Source organism: Lepidochelys olivacea (genome assembly GCF_965140295.1).
Source record: "Lepidochelys olivacea isolate rLepOli2 genome assembly, chromosome: 10".
NCBI classification, from domain to species: domain Eukaryota; kingdom Metazoa; phylum Chordata; order Testudines; family Cheloniidae; genus Lepidochelys; species Lepidochelys olivacea.
In genome coordinates, this window is record NC_140420.1 from 54,047,636 (window position 1) to 54,067,643 (window position 20,008).

The window sequence follows — 20,008 nt, forward strand, 5'->3', positions numbered from 1 at the left end:
AACTTAAACTTCCTACAACAAGGTTAATGTGGACATGAGGCATATCCTGTGAATAGAAACATATTGAACTAAACACTTAACAAAAACTAATAGAAAATACTACATATATGTAGAGCTGGCTGAAAAAAAAATCCCTCTCTGCAAATATTTTAATGTTTTGTCCCACTTTGGCAGGAAACTTTCTCAAAAGCTGAGGAAACTTCACATTTTCCATGGAAAGTGTTTTAAAGAAAAACCTCTGTTTCAGGAGAGCCTAAATGTAATTTTTTGCTTTCCCAGCCACCCGCAGGGTGAAATTGACAAGAGCCATTCCAGTCTGGCTGCTGGAGAGGCAGAGGCCCTGGAACCCTGCCTGGGTCCTCTTCCTCCCAGCCAAACCCCAACTCTGGGCATAGGGAGGCAGAGCACCCCGGCCATGGGCATCTCTGATCACCAGAGCTATGGAGAGGCAGGGAAGTAGAGCTGTGTCTCTCCCTTCCCCAGAGATGCAGAGGGAAGCTTGCCTGTGTTTTGACTAAACTTTTGTCAAATCTGTAATAACCAGCTCTTGCATATATGTAATGTGGCCCACGTTAACGTAACTAGGATCCTTAACTAAGGTTTGTAGGTCATCTTTATATTGGTAACTTGCTGCTAGCTAATAAATAGGGTAATTTACAGCAGATGTAATGTCTACTTTGTTCAAAAAAGTATTTTTAAATGAGTTTGGCACTCAGCTTGTGGTCAGAGGAATCCTGTCTGTATAGAGAATGAATGTTCTACAGTTAGGACTGCCTCATTTTCCTGTTGTAGAAAAAGCTTGTCTTATTTTGTTAGTTACTATAACAACTGTTGTGGCCTGTGGTTCCAGTTGTTCTGAGTTTATCCCTTTTAGGTGTTCCCACCCCCCACCCCCACACATAACAGCTTCATAGCAAAAGATTTTGTAATTGTTTCGTAGAGCTGCTGAGTTATTTTTGTCCTAACCTTTACATACAAACTTCCCCTTTTATCCTAATCTTAAAAGTATAGAGTGAAATCTAGTCAATTTTTTAAAAAGTAATCCTTACTTCTGAATTCACCAGTCAATTTTAATGGGTTTTACTAACACATTTTCCTATTTTAATTGTTTTTTCTCTCTCTCCATTGCTATGTGAAGAAACCACACAAATAGGAAAATAAATGACTATGGGTGTAATTCTACTCACGCGAGAAGTCTCTGTGGACTATGCTTCTGAGTAAATTTATGCATATAGGCTTGGGTTTTCAAAGGGGCCTAAGAGAATTAGGTGCTAAACTCCCATTGAAAGTCAGTTGGAAAGTTGGGCACTTCACTTCCATAGGCCTTTTGAAAATCCTCATTGTAAGGGTTTAAAGGATTAGTGCCTAGGCAGGGGAAACAATTAAATTGATTGTACATAGTGTTGTCATATTCATCAAGTAAACAAAAGGAAAGAAAATATTCTGTCACTAATCTTTCATCTGTAGTAATTCTAGATGGCAATTGTAATAGTAGGTAGACACACACAGACATAAATTGACAGAATCCCTTTAACCTTCCTGCAAAAGAACACTGATCACTTTCTATATTTATCTGCTTTACTGTGGGAAATAAACCTAGAGTGTTGCACTTTTGAATTGTTTTTGCTATGACTAAAAGTATATTGGAAGACTGCTAGTGAAATTCTGTCTATCGGGTTACATTTCTAGTAGCACTGAGGTAAAAATAGGTTTCAGAGTAACAGCCGTGTTAGTCTGTATTCGCAAAAAGAAAAGGAGTACTTGTGGCACCTCAAATAAATTGGTTAGTCTCTAAGGTGCCACAAGTACTCCTTTTCTTTTTGAGGTAAAAATAGTTTTTGCTCTGAAACATGACTGCCAGTCCTAATGATACTCATACCCGCTTTAAGATACTTTGTAATTTAAAGTGTATGATAAACTACTAGCATGATACTGGCAACCATCCTCTTCCTGGGAGTAATACCAGAAAATAAAATATGTCAATATGCTTACTTCCATGAAATAAGGGAGTTCCCTTTCTGTAACATGCGTCTCTCTTCTGTCTGTCTACACAGCTCTTCCATGGAAATTCAGCAGGGTTCTAGCTTTGTGGGGTCTGAGAGGCAGTGAAGCCAGCACGTTGGCTGTTGATTCTCACCTTCCCTAACCTGGGGGGGGGGAAACAGTGCAAGTTGATACAGCAGTTTTCCTCTTTGTGTCATGGGAACCCTGTGGTATCCCAGGAGAACCACAATGCAGTTAGTGTAACTATTTAAAACAAATAAAATGGAACAATAAAGACTCCTTTTTGCAGCTTGTATGTCCAACCTAAATGTACACGTGTGTCTGCCGGCTTTGTTGACTTTAAGCTAGAGCTTTGTGTGTATGTATAATATATTAATATGTGGAGTACTGATTCCCTTGAAACCTACAGTATAACTGCTTCATGGCCTCTTCCCATAATGAAATGTGCTCAGTTTCATAATGTTGGCTGAGAAATAATTGAAGTTTCAGCCTGAAAAAGATGAGTGTATTCGCACTTCATGTTCAATGCAAATCTAAACCATAATGCCTTGGCAACATTAACATTATTGCTTTGTAGTTATGTAAACGTTGATAAGCACTTAAAATGATTAAGTGCTATCAAGACTCTGCTATGATGTAGGCTGATTACTTTGTTTATCTGTAAATACTTGCAAATTTGCTTCCACTTAGGTTGAAGGCTGTCATAAAAATAAAGGGAAGGGTAACCACCTTTCTGTATACAGTGTTATAAAATCCCTCCTGGCCAGAGGCAAAACCCTTTCACCTGTAAAGGGTTAAGAAGCTAAGATAACCTTGCTGGCACCTGACCAAAATGACCAATGAGGAGATAAGATACTTTCATATCGGGATGGGGGGGAAACAAAGGGTTTATCCGTCTGGGTGATGCTTTTGCTGGGAACAGATCAGGAATGCAGTCTCAGAACTTCTGTTAGTTAGTAAGTAATCTAGCTAGAAATGCATTAGATTTCCTTTTGTTTAATGACTGGTAAAGTAAGCTGTGCTGGATGGAATGTATATTCCTGTTTTTGTGTCTTTTTGTAACTTAAGGTTTTGCCTAGAGGGATTCTCTATGTTTTGAATCTGATTACCCTGTAAATTATTTACCCTCCTGATTTTACAGAGGTGATTCTTTTAGCTTTTCTTTCTTTTAAGAACCTGATTGATTTTTCATTGTTCTTAAGATCCAGGGGTTTGGGTCTGTGTTCACCTGTACAAATTGGTGAGGATTTTTATCAAGCCTTCCCCAGGAAAGGGGGTGTAGGCCTTGAGGGTATATTTTGGGGGAAGACGTCTCCAAGTGGGCTCTTTCCCTGTTCTTTGTTTAACACGCGCGGTGGTGGCAGCATAGGGTTCAAGGACAAGGCAAAGTTTGTACCTTGGGGAAGTTTTTAACCTAAGCTGGTAAGAATAAGCTTAGGGGGTCTTTCATGAAGGTTCCCACATCTGTACCCTAGAGTTCAGAGTGGGGAAGGAACCTTGACAAAGGCCTATGTAAAGCGCTCTATGTTCCTTGACACCTCCCCCCCCCCGACTCTATACTGTGGGGAGTGGGATTGATGGATCAATGGCATAGAATGAGGGATTTCAACTCACATCTGTGTGAAGGGGAGCCCTGAGGTAGGCCAGAGAGAGGTCAATTGAATCTGTGCAGTCACTGTTCCAGGGGTACACTGCAGTGGCTGCATAGACATACGCTGCTGTGCAGTTGCTCCAAGTTTGCAACAAAGCGAACGATCTTGATACCATGTGTTTCCAAAGAAAGACATTCATGCTTGCTGTGAGCACAGTAAATGAAGTTGAGATCAGCTCCCTTGGTTTAAAATGGGAGCTGTTGTTTCTCAGCCAATAAAAAGATTTTAAAAAATTAAGTTGTCTCCCTTCTTGTCATTCCTTTATGTGTATTAAGGTATTTTCAGGCCTTCATAAGTACCTAGATAAAAGCTAATAAAAAAAGACTAGGTTACTATTCTTGACAGCAAGTTAAAGAAGTATGGATTGGATGAGTGGACGATAAGGTGGATAGAAAGCTGGCTAGATTGTCGGGCTCAGCGGGTAGTGATCAACAGCTCAGGGTTCAGAGTGACCTAGACAAAATGGAAGATTGGGCCAAAAGAAATCTGATGAGGTTCAACAAGGACAAGTGCAGAGTCCTGCACTTAGGACGGAAGAATCCCATGCGCTGCTACAGGCTGGGGACCGACAGTTCTGCAGAAAAGGACCTGGGGATTACAGTGGACGAGAAGCTGGATATGAGTCAGCAGTGTGCCCTTGCTGCGAAGAAGGCCAACTGCCTATTGGGCTGTATTAGTAGGAGCATTGCCAGCAGATCGAGGGAAGTGATTATTCCCCTCTATTTGGTACTGGTGAGGCCACACCTGGAGTTTTGCGTCCAGTTTTGGTCCCTCCACTACAGAAGGGATGTGGACAAATTGAAGAGAGTCCAGCGGAGGGCAACGGAAATTATTAGGGGGCTGGGGCACATGACTTACGAGGAGAGGCTGAGGGAACTGGGGTTATTTAGTCTGCAGAAGAGAAGAGTGAGGGGGGATTTGATAGCAGCCTTCAACTACCTAATGGGGGTTCCAGAGAGGATGGAGCTGGGCTGTTCTCAGTGGTGGCAGATGACACAACAAGCAGCAATGGTCTCAAGTTGCAGTGGGGGAGGTCTGGGTTGGATATTAGGAAAACTATTTCATTAGGAGGATGGTGAAGCACTGGAACGGGTTACCTAGGGAGGTTGTGGAATCTCCATCCTTAGAGGTTTTTAAGGTCAGGCTTCACAAACCCTGACTGGGATGATTTAGTTGGTGTTGGTCCTGCTTTGAGCAGGGGATTGGACTAGATGACCTCCTGAGGTCTCTTCCAACCCTAATATTCTATTTTCCTGAGTAGAATGAGAGCAGCTCTGTGCCGGTTGTCCTCTTACGGTTTCTAATCCATTAAGAATAAAGACGTCTTTTCAGTAATCTTCCACAACATCAAATAATGGATTACCTAATGTTTGGCATTGAATGTAAAATAACTGGGATGAGCCATTTGAATATAATGGTTGTTTTAAAATTCGTTGGTTCTACAATTGCAGATTTGTAATGAGCTTGTGAAGTCCACAAAATATATAATATTTTCTCTTGCTACTCATGATGTTCAGTTTGCAATTTATATATATATATATATTTTTTTTTAATTTCCAACAATGAAATTCTGATTTCCCCTATGGAAACTAGAATGAGAGGGGTTTTCCAGGAGGGAGCTCTCTCAATATGTTGTTGTGGGCCAGTGGATATGATGCACTAGCCAACCCTCACCATTCTCCTGACCTGCTCTTGTTTAAAATTTGACAAGCTGGGATGTTTGAATCGCTGATTTACATCTGTGTCAAAATGGTCATTTAGCATTTTTAGCAAGATTGTTGTCACCAATGGCAAACTCAGACTTGCAAATTACAATTTTTCAGATAAGAAAAGTCCAGATAGAAAACAGAAACAGGAACCCAGGTATTTGGATAACAGAATGAGGAGTTCAGTATAAAAGCAAACATAGATATAACCCAAAAGGAAAAGCCCACATAGTCTGTAAAGTGCTGAAACATAATCATTCTTATCATAAAACAATTTTAGTTTGAAACTGACAAGTCAAGCCCCTCGTGCTTGGGAGAAGCTCTCTGTAAACATCTGCAAAACTTAGTATTCTCTATCAAAACATTCCTTAAAACTCTACTTTGTTGTGAGATCTACAAAAAACTTGACAATGGTTAGGCTGCTATTGCCCTATGATTATTGCTTATCGTATTGACCAATATTGTCTTGTTGTTTCCTTATACTCCCTTGTTGGTCTGTCTGTCTTATACTTCGGGCAGGTCTTCTCGGCAGGTAGTGATCTATCTATCAGGGAGCGATTTATCTCATCTCATCTAGACGCGATAAATCGATCCCCGAATGCGCTCCCCGTCGACTCCGGAACTCCAGCTCGCGAGAGGCGGAAGCGGAGTTGATGGGGGAGTGGCAGCGGTCGACTCCCACCATCCTCCCGGCCAGGTAAGTCGACCTAAGATACGCTGACTTCAGCTACGCTATTCATGTAGCTGAAGTTGTGTATCTTAGGTCGACTCCCCCACCCCAACTGTAGACCAGGGCTTAGATGGTAAGTGGGACTGTCTTTTTGTTGTATGATTATACAGCCCCTGGTACAATGAGGTCCTGGTCCATGACTGGGGCTCCTAGCCACTATGATAATACAAATAATAAGTTTAATGCAGAATACCCAGAACACTATCACAAAAATGAGCAAGGTTACAGTCAGTGGGAACTCCATCAGGATTTTAGAGGCAGGATATGGGGTATGGCTGGTTAATAAGTGCAGTCCACCTGCTCCTGAGATTGTTTAACTGGTCCAGATTTTTTTATTTTGTTTTCTGTCCAGCATAGTTTGGAAGCACAGGCCTGAGCATGGACATCTATATTTAGAGAAAAATTACAGCAATGTAGAGTTTTGTTTGCAAATACTTATACAGAGTGCATTAATGGCTACAAATGCTTTTTACCTGATTGACTTTCAGATAAGCAAAACTTGTAACATTCTTTTTTAAATTGGATTTGGCTTCTACAGACATTTAATAAAGTCTTTTCTTACCAGGTTTGTTCTCTCTTGCTATTTCTTTACTGAAGAGATTCAATTAATAATTTTTTTTTCAGGACATATTGATGCCTTTACATCAAAGCTCATTATGCTTGAAGAGATTTCTCCAGAACGGTTAAAAGAAAAATTTGGATTATTTAAGTAAGTAAACTTTATTGTCCATAATTTAAAAAAAAATCAAGATGAAACAGCTTCAGAATTAACAAACCTTTTCCAAGTCATTTCTTATGATAGTTCTTAATCCGTAAGTAGCAAAGCGCCCACCGAGTGTAAGTGGAACCATGATTTTATCCTTTTGCTTTAGTTTAAAATTTAGATAGGACTCCCAAATGCTTTGTTTAGTATGATGGCCAAGATTTCCAGTTACAACTAATGACTTCAGGTGCCTCTGTTGATTGGATGAGCAACTTGAGGCATCATAAAAGGACCTGATTATCAAAACATTACTTACTGAAAATCCGATTCCTTCAGGGTGTCTCAAATTGGGTTCCCAAAATCACTTGTCACTTTTGAAAATCTTGGCTTATAATGACAGGTTTCAGAGTAACAGCCGTGTTAGTCTGTATTCGCAAAAAGAAAAGGAGTACTTGTGGCACCTTAGAGACTAACCAATTTATTTGAGCATGTAGCTCACGAAAGCTCATGCTCAAATAAATTGGTTAGTCTCTAAGGTGCCACAAGTACTCCTTTTCTCTTGGCTTATAAATTTACCTTCTGTGAATTTTCTACCCACAGGCCTGCAAATCCATTAAATATACTTCGACATATCTTGAAGAAAGTGATTGAGTAAGTACTTTTTGTTGTTGTTAAATATTTATGTTGCAGTAGCACCCAGAGGCTCCAAAGATCTTTTTTTTTCTTTTGTAACGTAATTGTCTACTCTTCTGCTGCTATTTCTATTTTAACTTGGATAATACAGTTACATACTCTTTTGTACATAAAAAGTAACCCTAAATGCTTTACAGATAGGGTACAGAATAAGAGTTTGATCCTACAAGCCCCCTTACTCAAGAGTAGACCTTCCTCAGACAGTAAATCCCACTGGCATTTCTCACTTCACTGAGTTTGCAGGATTGGGCCCTAACATTGGTGCTTCAAGGGAAACATTTACGCTTTGCTAGCCTTTTGCTTGTACTGGGAACAGATTGTTGTTGTTTTTTATCCCCCTGCAGGGCTTCACTTGTCCTTACTTATAGTTGCACAGTTTTTCTCCATATGTCTTCACCAGTTCTCTGCGGCTTTGTTCTCTACTTTATTTTGCATTATTTAACTGATAAAATTTTCTCAGGCTGTTAGCCACTTTGGAAATATGAAATGTGTTTCGAAAAGCCAGTTTCTTGCCATGCATGTATGTGAAGCATCTTACTTACTTAGTTTTGAGCTTCACGGTTTTTGGGTCCAATCTTTATGACATGTAATTAAGACTTTTCTGGTGGGGAATTGGTTGAGCCTTTACTTTCTATAAACCTACATAAGCCTGGGTGAATTAAAAAAGCTTCCAGTGTATGAATTCATAATTATGCTTTCATCACTGTGCTTTCTCATGATTTATGTGCTTTGCTGAAAAGGGATGGATTTTAGCATGTGCTCAAGTGCTTAGCTGAATCAGGGCCTAAATAACTAATGATAATAGTACACAAATGGAAGATAAATTAGCATTTTCATCCAGATATTTTTTAATTCCTTCGTTTATAAACAGGTTGCAGATTATATACGTTATTTAGGTGTGTTAATATATTTAATGTAAATATTAGATACTTTGATGCCCCACTGTGTCAGCTATGTTCTCCTTTCTTTTTTAACAAGTCTCTATCCAGCAGAAGCCATTTACTGTTTTTACCATCTCTGATTATGAACAGATCAAATGGTTGGACTAAGAAGCAAAAATACTATTTGTTTTATTTACTCTACCTTTTATTAAGTCTTGAATTTTGATTTGTGATGTGACTGTGCTTTAGTTTGCAGGAAGGCTCTTACTTATTGACTCATGCTTCAGGAGATTCATCAGTTGCAATTTACCAGAGCTGTCTTGGGAAAGTGACCAGAGCATCGTATAATTTACATAAAGCTCACTGCAGTCTGCCTAATGTACCTTCCACCCTCTCAGTTCCATGGGTACCATTAGATCCCAACCTTCCTTTACCCTATCACACTAATAATGGAAGAGTCCCATGCACCTTTCCACCTAGACCCCAAGAAACTACGAGAAAACAGAAGGTAAGTAACCACACTAAATGCAGATAAATGTGTTGGCTCATTTGAAATAAGCAAATTTGCTCCATAGGTTACAGATATTTTACTAAAAAGAAAAGGAGTACTTGTGGCACCTTAGAGACTAACAAATTTATTTGAGCATAAGCTTTCATGAGCTACAGCTCATTTCATCGGATGCATTCAGTGGAAAATACAGTGGGGAGATTTATATATATGGAGAACATAAAACAATGGGTGTTACCATACACACTGTAACCAGAGTGATCACTTAAGGTGAGCTATTACCAGCGGGGGGGAGGGGAGAAACTTTTGTAGTGATAATCAAGGTGGGCCATTTCCAGCAGTTGACAAGAACATCTGAGGAATGGTGGGGGGGGAGGTGGGGGAATAAACATGGGGAAATAGTTTTACTTTGTGTAATGACCCATCCACTCCCAGTCTCTATTCAAGCCTAAGTTAATTATATCCAGTTTGCCGATTAATTCCAATTCAGCAGTCTCTCGTTGGGAGTCTGTTTCTGAAGTTTTTTTGTTGAAGAATTGCAACTTTTAGGTCTGTAATCGAGTGACCAGAGAGATTGAAGTGTTCTCCGACTGGTTTTTGAATGTTATAATTCTTGATGTCTGATTTGTATCCATTTATTCTTTTACGTAGAGACTGTGCCGTTTGACCAATGTACATGGCAGAGGGGCTTTGCTGGCACATGATGGCATATATCACATTGGTAGATGTGCACGTGAATGAGCCTCTGATAGCATGGCTGATGTGATTAGGCCCTATGATGGTGTCCACTGAATAGATATGTGGACACAGTTGGCAACAGGCTTTGTTGCAAGGATAGGTTCCTGCGTTAGTGGTTCTGTTGTGTGGTTGCTGGTGAGTATTTGCTTCAGGTTGGGGGGGCTGTCTGTAAGCAAGGACTGGCCTGTCTCCCAAGATCTGTGAGAGTGATAGGTCGTCCTTCAGGATAGGTTGCAGATCCTTGATGATGCGTTGGAGAGGTTTTAGTTGGAGGCTGAAGGTGATGGCTTGTGGCGTTCTGTTGTTTTCTTTGTTGGGCCTGTCCTGTAGTAGGTGACTTCTGGGTACTCTTCTGGCTCTGTCAATCTGTTTCTTCACTTCCGCAGGTGGGTATTGTAGTTGTAAGAATGCTTGATAGAGATCTTGTAGGTGTTTGTCTCTGTCTGAGGGGTTGGAGCAAATGCGGTTGTATCGTAGAGCTTGGCTGTAGACAATGGATCGTGTGGTGTGGTCTGGATGAAAGCTGGAGGCATGTAGGTAGGAATAGCGGTCAGTAGGTTTCTGTTATAGGGTGGTGTTTACATAAAAGAATAAATGGACACACCTTGGAATGGAAATGGCCCACCTTGATTATCACTACAAAAGGTCTCCCCCTTCTCCCCCTCCCCCGCTCTCCTGCTGGTAATAGCTCATCTTAAGTGATCACTCTGGTTACAGTGTGTATGGTAACACTCATTGTTTCGTGTTCTCTATGTATATAAATCTCCCCGCTGTATTTTCCACTGAATGCATCCGATGAAGTGAGCTGTAGCTCACGAAAGCGTATGCTCAAATAAATTTGTTAGTCTCTAAGGTGCCACAAGTACTCCTGTTCTTTTTGTGAATACAGACTAACACGGCTGCTACTCTGAAACCAGATATTTTACTAGTCTGTCACCTTTGGGCTTGAGATCCTTAGTTGAAAAATTCATACCACAGCCCTCAAGAGTACAGAACACACAAATTCACTTACCTGGAACTATCCCTGTTTATTTAATGAGTAACTAGAATTAGCTGTTATTCCAGGTACCCGATTATGATTGACAAGGATTTTTAAAACATGGATTTTTCACAGTTTTGTGGTAAAGTTGTATCTAGGAAAGTTCTGAGGTGAAGCTTTGCTCGCTGAACTTGTGTGGACTAACAATACTTTCTGACAGTGTAGCGGGTGAGCCAGGTTCTTCAGTAGGAGCATCTGCAGTTGGTGTATCAACATTCCGCAAGCACAACTAAACAGGGACTAAAATGTTTGCAGCAAGGACTCCCTCCTAATTTTGGCTCTGGAGGCAGATTTTTGTGCTGTCCTTTTTGATCGCATTTTTTTTCCTCAAACTATCTCAGGAGGGATTTTTTCTAAACAAAAGTTTACATAACTGCTCCTCTTCCCATCTTGATTTCACTGATACCCTGATTTGCTTCTTTTGGGAAGGGAGAGCCTCTGGATATACACTCTGGTTTGTGTTTTTATGACGAGCATGTGCAGAAACAGCAGTATTCCTGTTCCACAGAGGAAAAAAAAATCCCCCAACCTAGTCCCCAAAGTATTTAAGATCAAGAGAGACAAATTCTCATCAACATATTGCAGATATAATAGCTTGTTGCCTGCTTCTGGTCCCACACAACTTCATTGCCTTTGAAGAAATTCTAATTACAAGTCGGGTGGCTTTTTGAGATGAGCCTGAGGTAAAGGGTGTTACTCAAATTCTCATTCCTAAATTATGTCCTCTTAAACCGTGAAATAATCATGGAAATGGCTACCTTTTATTTTTATACAAGATTATTTTTAAAATAAGAGCCATATGTCACTCCTTGTCTGAAGGCATGTGATTTACCTTTTTATTTAGGAAAATATGATTATGATGTCTCAGACATAAACATAATTTTATTTGACTGGCTTATTCCCTTCTAGTAAAAATGAACACCTTCACACTGTATGTGTTTTCCGTTATTTCACAGACTAAGTTGCATGAAGATATACATTTTAATAATTAGTTTGTTAGAAATGAATTTTATGAAAGAATTTATCAGTGCGAAAATGACCGTGTCTTCTAAAATTAAATCACAAGTAAACTGATTTAGTGTAACACAATGTTAAACTTACATTGAACTGATTATCTATGTCTGGAGAAGCCTCTGATGGAATTTGTCATAGTCCCAAACTATAGGGCAGTGAGTAAACAATGCATTTCGCAAACTGTGCAAATTTCCACTAACAAATCCAAACTATTCACTCTAATATTTTGTACAAATACTGTGACATTTTAAAAAGTAAAGAACATCCAAACAGTATTTTTTTCAAGGGGTTCCTTATATTAATCTATTGTATAAATGTGACATACTCTAAAGGACTGCCCTGTGGACTAGATGTAGCTGGCAAATTTCTGAATATAAGCCTGTAGATATTTAGGTTTAAAATTTAATGCAGACTGAAGTAGCTAATACTTTTTTTTTTTCCCCCCAATGCTTCTAGATGAATTGGGCAAAAGTGCACACAGACACACCCAACAATGAAAAGCCAGGATCCATGGAAACAAAAAGCAATCCCTTGTCAGCTAAGCCTGTTAGAAATGAAGGTGTGGCTGCAAAGAAACTGAAGAAAAATAATGGCAAACAAGCAAATAAGATGAAAAAGTGGAAAAAGAAATAAAAGCAAACTCAAGCAAAGCAGGAATAGCTTAGCCACAGTGAGAAAACATGGATTGGAAAAAGCACAAGACAAACAAAGAGCTTATTTTTCATAATACTTCAGAGAAGCCAGAATGCCCTGGCAGAGGAGAGCTGCACAGCCATATTGAGGAAGGTTGTGAAATGCTACGATACCTTAACCCTTTCTTAACTCACAGAATGCAACTCAAATGTGAACATCTTATTTTAAGTTAGCACATGAGAAGAAAAGTCAAGTGTCTACAATTAATACCTGTGGACAAAAGTAAATATCATAACTGCTTTCGTTTTTATATTAAAAATATAATTTGAGAAAAGAAGCATTAATTAACACCAATATTACATAAAGATGAAAAAAATACTTTCTTTTTCCAATTGTCTTGATTCTTTTTCCAGTTTGTTGCAGATGTGTATTTTTGATGATATTATTTGAATTGTGTACTGGTTTTAAATGTAAAATGCAGCATCAGCAGTTTCAATTTAATTAGTTAATGTTATTAAAAAGCAGGGTGTGTTGTGCCCAGTTTGAAAAGGAAATATTACCCCTGAGAATAAGATTGTGTAGTTAACAGCTTTTGATGAGCAACATTTGTTATGTTTGCAGAAGCGTTGTCTTTCGAATTCCATTATTGATATACCTGTTGGCATAGTGTCCTAGTGAGCATTACAGTACACCACAGTATAAGAAGGTTAAAATTGACTTCTGTGTTTTCTCAAGATTAGTTTTTGGCATTAAATTCTTTCCAAAACTTCAAATCCTCAAGAGTCAGTATGTTGTTAATGTAGTACTGAATGACTACAGCCTCAGTCCTGTGTCTTTTCATAGGCAGATGCTTGTTGAAGTCAGTAGGGCTCCATGCAAGCACAGAAAGTTTCACCCATATGCAACAAGTTGCAGGGTGAGCGCTTTAGTCATTATTACAGAGACAAGACAGACATTTGCTGTGGCTCAGCAGTTCACTTGTAGTTTAGGAGCCAAGCTGAAAGGGGTGAGTTCAGACAAAGATTCAGAGAGGAAAATTCTTGGCTAACGATGGGTGTGACTACATGTTTTCTGTTTGAGTGAATATCAGTAAAATTGCCATTTTGTAAAATGCTAAAAAATTAGATTATAAATGCCAATACACCACAAATTGATTGTCAACATACATAGGTTATTTAAATAATTTATAAATGTTATACATTTATAAAAATTATTGTCAAAGGAAAGTTTTTTTATGCACTTTACTATATTTCATAGCGCCCTCGAGGTTTTATCCAATAGGCAACTTGCAGGTCACACTTTCAAAACTGAAAATTATGATTGCTAAATTCTATGCTATATATGAAGGGTTTTTCTATTGCTGCCGATAACTAATTAGTATGGGTCTCATCTTGAGAGGTGTTGAGCTACTCCTGAATACTCAGGATAAAGAATGTAAGCTTTGTTTTAATGCCTGAGCTCTTTTATAGGCCTTGACTGTGTTCACTGAGGCTGTACATGTACACAAATTACTCACATGCAGAATCAGGGCCTTAGTTAGCAATGAGTTTGTTCAAAATGTTTTGTTTGTATGTTATGTAAGTTAATTGCACCATTATGTTCAAAGTTGTTCTACTCAAATGTACTGTATACAAATGTATTTTAATATCCCTTAAAGATTAATAAAATACTTAGTTTTATATATTTATATATTTATTTTTAAATCTTAGTGATATATTAAAGAAACAGGTTTTAAAGCAATGCAGATAGTTTTTAATGCACATTTGCCAATCTTCTGTGAAATATAAAATATTTTGTAATTTACCAATATTGTTATATTTTATTTATATCTTTATTTACCTTCTGTTAACTCCCCAGACATTGCTTCAGTTGTTCCTTTTAGATGCAATATGTTAACAAGGAGCAACATATTTGATAGTGATTTGATAGTGATTTGATAGTGATTTGATAGTGATTTGATAGTGAATAATGAATATTCATAAATCCTAAATCCAAATCATAAATCCATTTTGTGACCTCCTATGGAGAAGTATTTTGCTTATGAGTCATGTGCCAGAAAATTGAGGGTGGGGATCCAAAGCATAGTTTTCAGCATAAAAGTAAAAATTGTATTATAACAACCAAGGAATTTGATATTTGGACATAGACCTGTTAACTTCATGCTGAGTTTGCCCTAATATCCTAGAATGTCAAGGTTGGAAGGGACCTCAGGAGGTCATCTAATCCAACCCCCTGGTCAAAGCAGCACCAATACCCAATTTTTGCCCCAGATCCCTAAATGGCCCCCTCAAGGATTGAACTCACAACCCTGGGTTTAGCAGGCTAGTACTCAAACCACAGAGCTATCCCTCCCTTCTGGGTGTCTGAAAGGCTTAACCTTTCAACTCTCATAATATATTAAAGTGTGTAATCCCAGTTATTATACAGTTAAAATGGACAGGAATCTAAAGGTTAAATGAGTAATACATTGTATCATTTGTATATACTGTTGCATTTAAATTTTCAGATTCAGATAAAATTTGGACTGTACAAACTGTTCCGGATTAACTGGGTCTGTGTATAGTTTGCCCACTCTGAATATGACGAATTCGGTTGGGGTGGCCAACCTGAACCTGAGAAGGAGCCAGAATTTAGCAATGTACATGCCAAAGAGCCACAGTAATACATCAGCAGGTCCCTCTGCCCTGCTTCCAGTGTCTCCTGGCAGCCCCACTGATGAGCGCCTCCCTGTCCTTCCCCGCACCTCCCAATCAGCTGTTTCATGGCATGCAGGAGGCTCTGGAGGGGAGGAGGGAAGAGTGAGGGCATGGCAGCCTCAGGGGAGGGGGTGGGAAGGGATGGCATTGGGAGCAGGGCCAGGGGTTGAGCAGGGAGCACCCCCCGGCACATTGGAAAGTTGGCGCCTGTAGCTTCAGCCCTATACAAGGAGCCACATATTAACTTCTGAAGAGCTGCATGTGGCTCCAGAGCCACAGGTTGGCCACCTCTAAATTAGGGGGTTGTGTTCCCTGGTTCTTTTCACACCCTTGCTTTTAGCAAGTTGCATTAAATGTGTGGAATGCCTCTTCCCAGAGATGCAGATCTTTGAGTGGCCCATATAGTGGGTGAAATTTGGGATTAAACTAGTGTATCAATGCTTCAACTAATGGCATGACAAGCTTCCCACCAAGGAGGAAAGATGCTGTCATGTTTGATCCTGGAGTTGCCAAAACTGATCATCTTGGGGACTTCAGCATATAGGCAGAGGAGAGATTTGGTGCATTGGCCCAGGACAGTATGACTCTCGAGTCAGCCTTGGGTAATGCACCAGTAGTCTTGGGCATTACTTATGCAGGTAGGTTCACTTTTGAACCTATCTTGATCACCCGTAGTGACCTCATTCAGGGCTGCAGGACCAAAAACAACAACCCTGTTTTGTATTTTCCCTAGGAGTCCATTGAAAACTTTTGGAATCCCAACCCCAACTGGATTATCTAGGAATTACTGTGAGGCAAATAATAATTCCAAAACTGTTTGGGGAGCAAAATCATCCTTCCTTTGGATAGCAGCACTGGCAGCCTGGTAGGGCAGTGGTTTTCAATCTTTTGTCATTTGCAGACCCCTAAAAAACTTTAAATGCAGGTGCAGACCTTTTTGGGTATCTTAGACATAGGCTGAAAACTACTGTTTTATGGTAATGGCAACCTTTCGTGGACACCTTAGACATAGTCTGCTGACCCCCAGGCATCTGCAGACCCCTGGTTGAAAACCACTGTGTTAGGGCTTTTATACAGTCAACTATCCACAACTATAAATGATCTGGCCCTCAAGAATCCACAGTAAAGATTTCTATGGTTATCAATGACCAGTGAAAGATGAAGCAAGAAAGGAGGACAGTGAAAATCTAGAATGGATTCATTTTCTTAACAAAAAAGTATTTTAAAATTCTCTGTCATGGCTGTGGTAAAGATTCAACTCCATTTCCTCCACTATGGCATCAGTGAAGTTCTGTCCATTGGAACAACACTTTATCCTGTGTGTACAAAATTCATTGTTGATGAGGACTACACAATAGATTGCTCAGAAATAATATCATTATCTCTCTAATTACAGGAAATTGTGTACAAAAATAACTCTCAAGATTAGACTAGATTAATCAAAGTGCAAACATAACAGGAACTGAAAGCCTAAGTGAGCTTCTGGCCTCAGCTCTAGTTTCTGGTTTCAATTTAACGTTTTAGAGAAAGTGTTTAGGAGAATTTCTTCAGGAAAATAAGTGTTTGTAAAATAGATTTCAACCAACCCCAAAACACACTGGTTATGGAGCTGTGTACTCAGCTACTGCTGTGGGCTCTTTTCATGCTAGTAACCAAACCATGGTAGGGAGGGAAGATGAATGAAGAGAAAAGTTTGTGGATTCTGTGAAGATAGTACGAACTCTTAAACATGTTCAAAATCCCAATCCAGAGTAGAATGTTTTGAGAAGCAGTGTGTTTACTGGTTAGAGAGGGGATTTGCGAGTGAAGGAAAGTAAGTACTCCTGAGGTCTAGGTCTTGGTTTTTACTACTGATGTGCTTTGTGAACATGAGCCACAACCTTTAGGGCCAAATTTTGAAAGGGTCTTACATTTTGAACCTGCCACTTTGTGCCCAGAATAGATTATGGTTATGTGTGATAAAATTTAGATTACTCCAATTTGTGGGTTCACATTTGGTTACCGCTTCCTGTATGTCATCTAAATTCTTATAATGGCATTCATCACCTGGGTATCTCCATTGGTTTGGCTCTCCCTCAATGGGCTTTTGAGAACTTCAGTTGATTTTTCAGTGATCTGGCCTCTGTTTAGTTCATGGTTCATGGATGGTAGGCTTTTAGTCAGCCCTTCACTACAGCAGATGGAAACAGTAAATCGTTCATGTATCATTTAGCCTTGGCCACCTAAGGACTGCTACTACCTTATAGGTCAAGGTGAGCTGGAGAAAAGAGGTTCTCTATCTTTTTAACAGAGACACATGGTGAGCTATTTGGCATTGATTAGTGTGGGAAAGGTCCTATGAATAGGTAAGCGCTTCCTCTTCAGTTTCTTTTTACAATAAAAGATTTTTTTTCTCCTCCAACTCCTTCTCTTCCTCCAATTTATGAGGTTAGGTTTTCACATTGCGTAACCACGTAGGTTTTGCCTTACTGGATCAGACCACCGCGCTTTCAAATCTAGTAGATTCCCTTCACTAGCGACTATTACTTGGTGCTTCCGAACAAGATGAAAATACCCTGTAACATAGCTGGCCAGTTGTGCATTGCTGGGTGAGATGTGGCTATCAGTTTACATCTGGAAGCATGAGATTTTATAAGTCCCCTTTCTTAGCATGCATAACCCTAATGGCTATTGTTCATAAAATGCAATTTCCCCTCTTTAATTCCTGCAATAGCAAGCGCAATCAAACATTATCGCAGCATGTACCACATATTGGTGGAGAGACTATGGACCTCCTCCTTTCCTATATGTGATTGTCGTGGGCTCCTCCCTTCCTCTTGGCAATTGCAAAACATCCCCATGGCAATGACAGAAATTGTTTATGTGCAAAAAAAATTAGGAAAGTAAATATTTTTCCACTGTCTTTTAATGCAGTTTAGCAGCTGGAAGCAAGGAGGAGAGCCGGCACCATATGACCAGAAAGCTCCCCACGGATCACAGTTTGGGAACCTCCCACACAGTAAAGGCCACTGTTTAATGATGCGCTGCTTGAAGAGGTATTTCCTTTTGTTCTCAATTTATTTGTCATCCAGTTGAAGTAACCCCTTGTTATCAAAAGAAGAAAATCATCAGTTCAGACGCTGTCCTTCAGCATATTTAATACTGTCCTCCATTTTAGTCTCCTCTAGCTTTTCCCATATCTAAATGAATGTACCTTTTACAGTCTCTCATTCTCTAGAAGTCCCACTATATCTGTAATATCCCACTAAAGTGTCCCTTTGAGAAGTTGCTAAATGACCTATATCTTTTCTAAGCAATATTGAACATAGTACATCTCATAAGAACATGCCATTGTTAGATATGTCCTCTTATTTCTTCTCGCTTAATGCTCACTAGCATAGTGTTTGCTATTGTTTTTAAACTTGCTAAAATGTTTTTGTCTGACTGTTCACAATGATTCTCAAGTTTTTGGCCATGAAAGTTCAGAGCCACTAACCTATACCAGAATTACTAGATTATTTTTGAAAATGTGTATTACTATATACTTATCCAAGTTACATTTCAAATGTGGGGGCACAAAACAGACTTAAAACCAGCCTAAATGGTCAGTTAAGGATGTATTACCCTTGTCTGACCGATCTTCCACTACTTGTAGCGCCCAGCATAGAGGGGGTCCATGGAGGAAAAGGTTGACAGGAGTGCCTCAGTATTCCAGCAATTCCCAATTGTCAGATTGACCCTTGGGAGGACCATTGCAGATGGGCATAATTTAGAGAAGCCATGAGACTGTTTCTAAGTTGCAAACCAGCCCCTAGTTGGCCCTAGAACAGGCAGGGCATAAAGGTAGCTTGCAGCTACCTTTGCCCTTCCCTCACCCCTGCATGGATCCTGTACCAAGCATATCTCATCTGGACTCCTGGGTTGAGTGCTCTGGAGGTTTTTGTTTTGTTTTGTTTAAGATAATGGAGTCATCAGCAAACTCCAACTCTGTCTTCCAAACTGTTTAAAAATAGTTAAATGGGATTGGTCCTGGGGCCGAGCCCATGGGGCTCCGCACTCTTATTCATTTTCCTCTCTAAGGAGCAGGTCAGTACACTAGTGCAGGAAAAAGTGCCTTGAAGACCAAGTGGGAGTTTTGTATGAAGTATAATACTGGAGATAATTAAAAATAAAATTATATGAAGACCTTAACTCAAGAACTGTTCATATTTATGTTTGAGCATTGATTGATTTGTGTTTTATTAAAAAATACAGGGCATTTTTTAAATTGAGATTGGTAGTAAAGCCTGTGAAATAGCATCACCAGAGGAAAGGGGAAGGGGCACATTTTTCACTACAGAATCTAACAAACTTGTCCCTGGTTCCTCGTATATAGTAAATTAACTCACAATTAGAGCAGGGTGGAATTTGTTTCGCAAATAGTTTATTTGTTGAAAGATGCCATTTCATTTGACCCAAAACTGTTTGCAGATTGGTGTCCAGTACACTGAATAGTTGCTACTGAACCAAAAAATCAAAATGTTGGTGTTGAAATGAAGCAGTGGTGGTCGTGCCTGCTTTGTAACTTTTAGCCCAGTAGTTAGGACGCTCTCCTTGGATGTGGGGGAGACAGCTTCAATTCATATGGAGAAGGGCTTGGACTTGAGTCTCTCATGTTGCAGGAGGTTGCCCTTGTCACTGGGCTGTGGGATATTCTGGAATGGGGCTTCCTCAACGTCTCTTGTAGGAGCTGTTCCACTTGGTGTAAATAATAAAATAGTCATTGTAGGCAGGACTTGAACTGGGTGTTCTACATGGTAGGTGAGTGCCCTAATCACCAGGCTACAGAGTTACTCTCACTCTCTTTTCCTGGCCCAATGACTATTCAGTGCCAGTCATTACGCATTCATAGTCATTCATTAAATGTTTTGTTCAATCTGACTCAAAATGTTTTATGCCTTCTCAATTTGCCAAAAAACTCGGGGTCGGGAGGAGATTCTGGTTGACCTGAAGTGAAACTTTTTTCCAATTTTTTAGAATTGCTAGCAAACCA

At 39.6% G+C, this 20,008-nt stretch overlaps 1 protein-coding gene across 1 annotated transcript in view; it reads left to right on the top strand.

Moving 5' to 3' along the window:
• Window positions 1-20,008, top strand: part of LOC311527138 (annexin A2) — a 123,493-nt gene that overhangs the window by 43,474 nt on the left and 60,011 nt on the right. Inside the window, exons 12-14 of the mRNA XM_084640798.1 lie at window positions 6,717-6,801; window positions 7,396-7,446; window positions 8,619-8,877. Of these exons, the coding sequence (XP_084496924.1) occupies window positions 6,717-6,801; window positions 7,396-7,446; window positions 8,619-8,877 (395 nt within the window). The remainder of the gene's footprint in view (window positions 1-6,716; window positions 6,802-7,395; window positions 7,447-8,618; window positions 8,878-20,008) is intronic.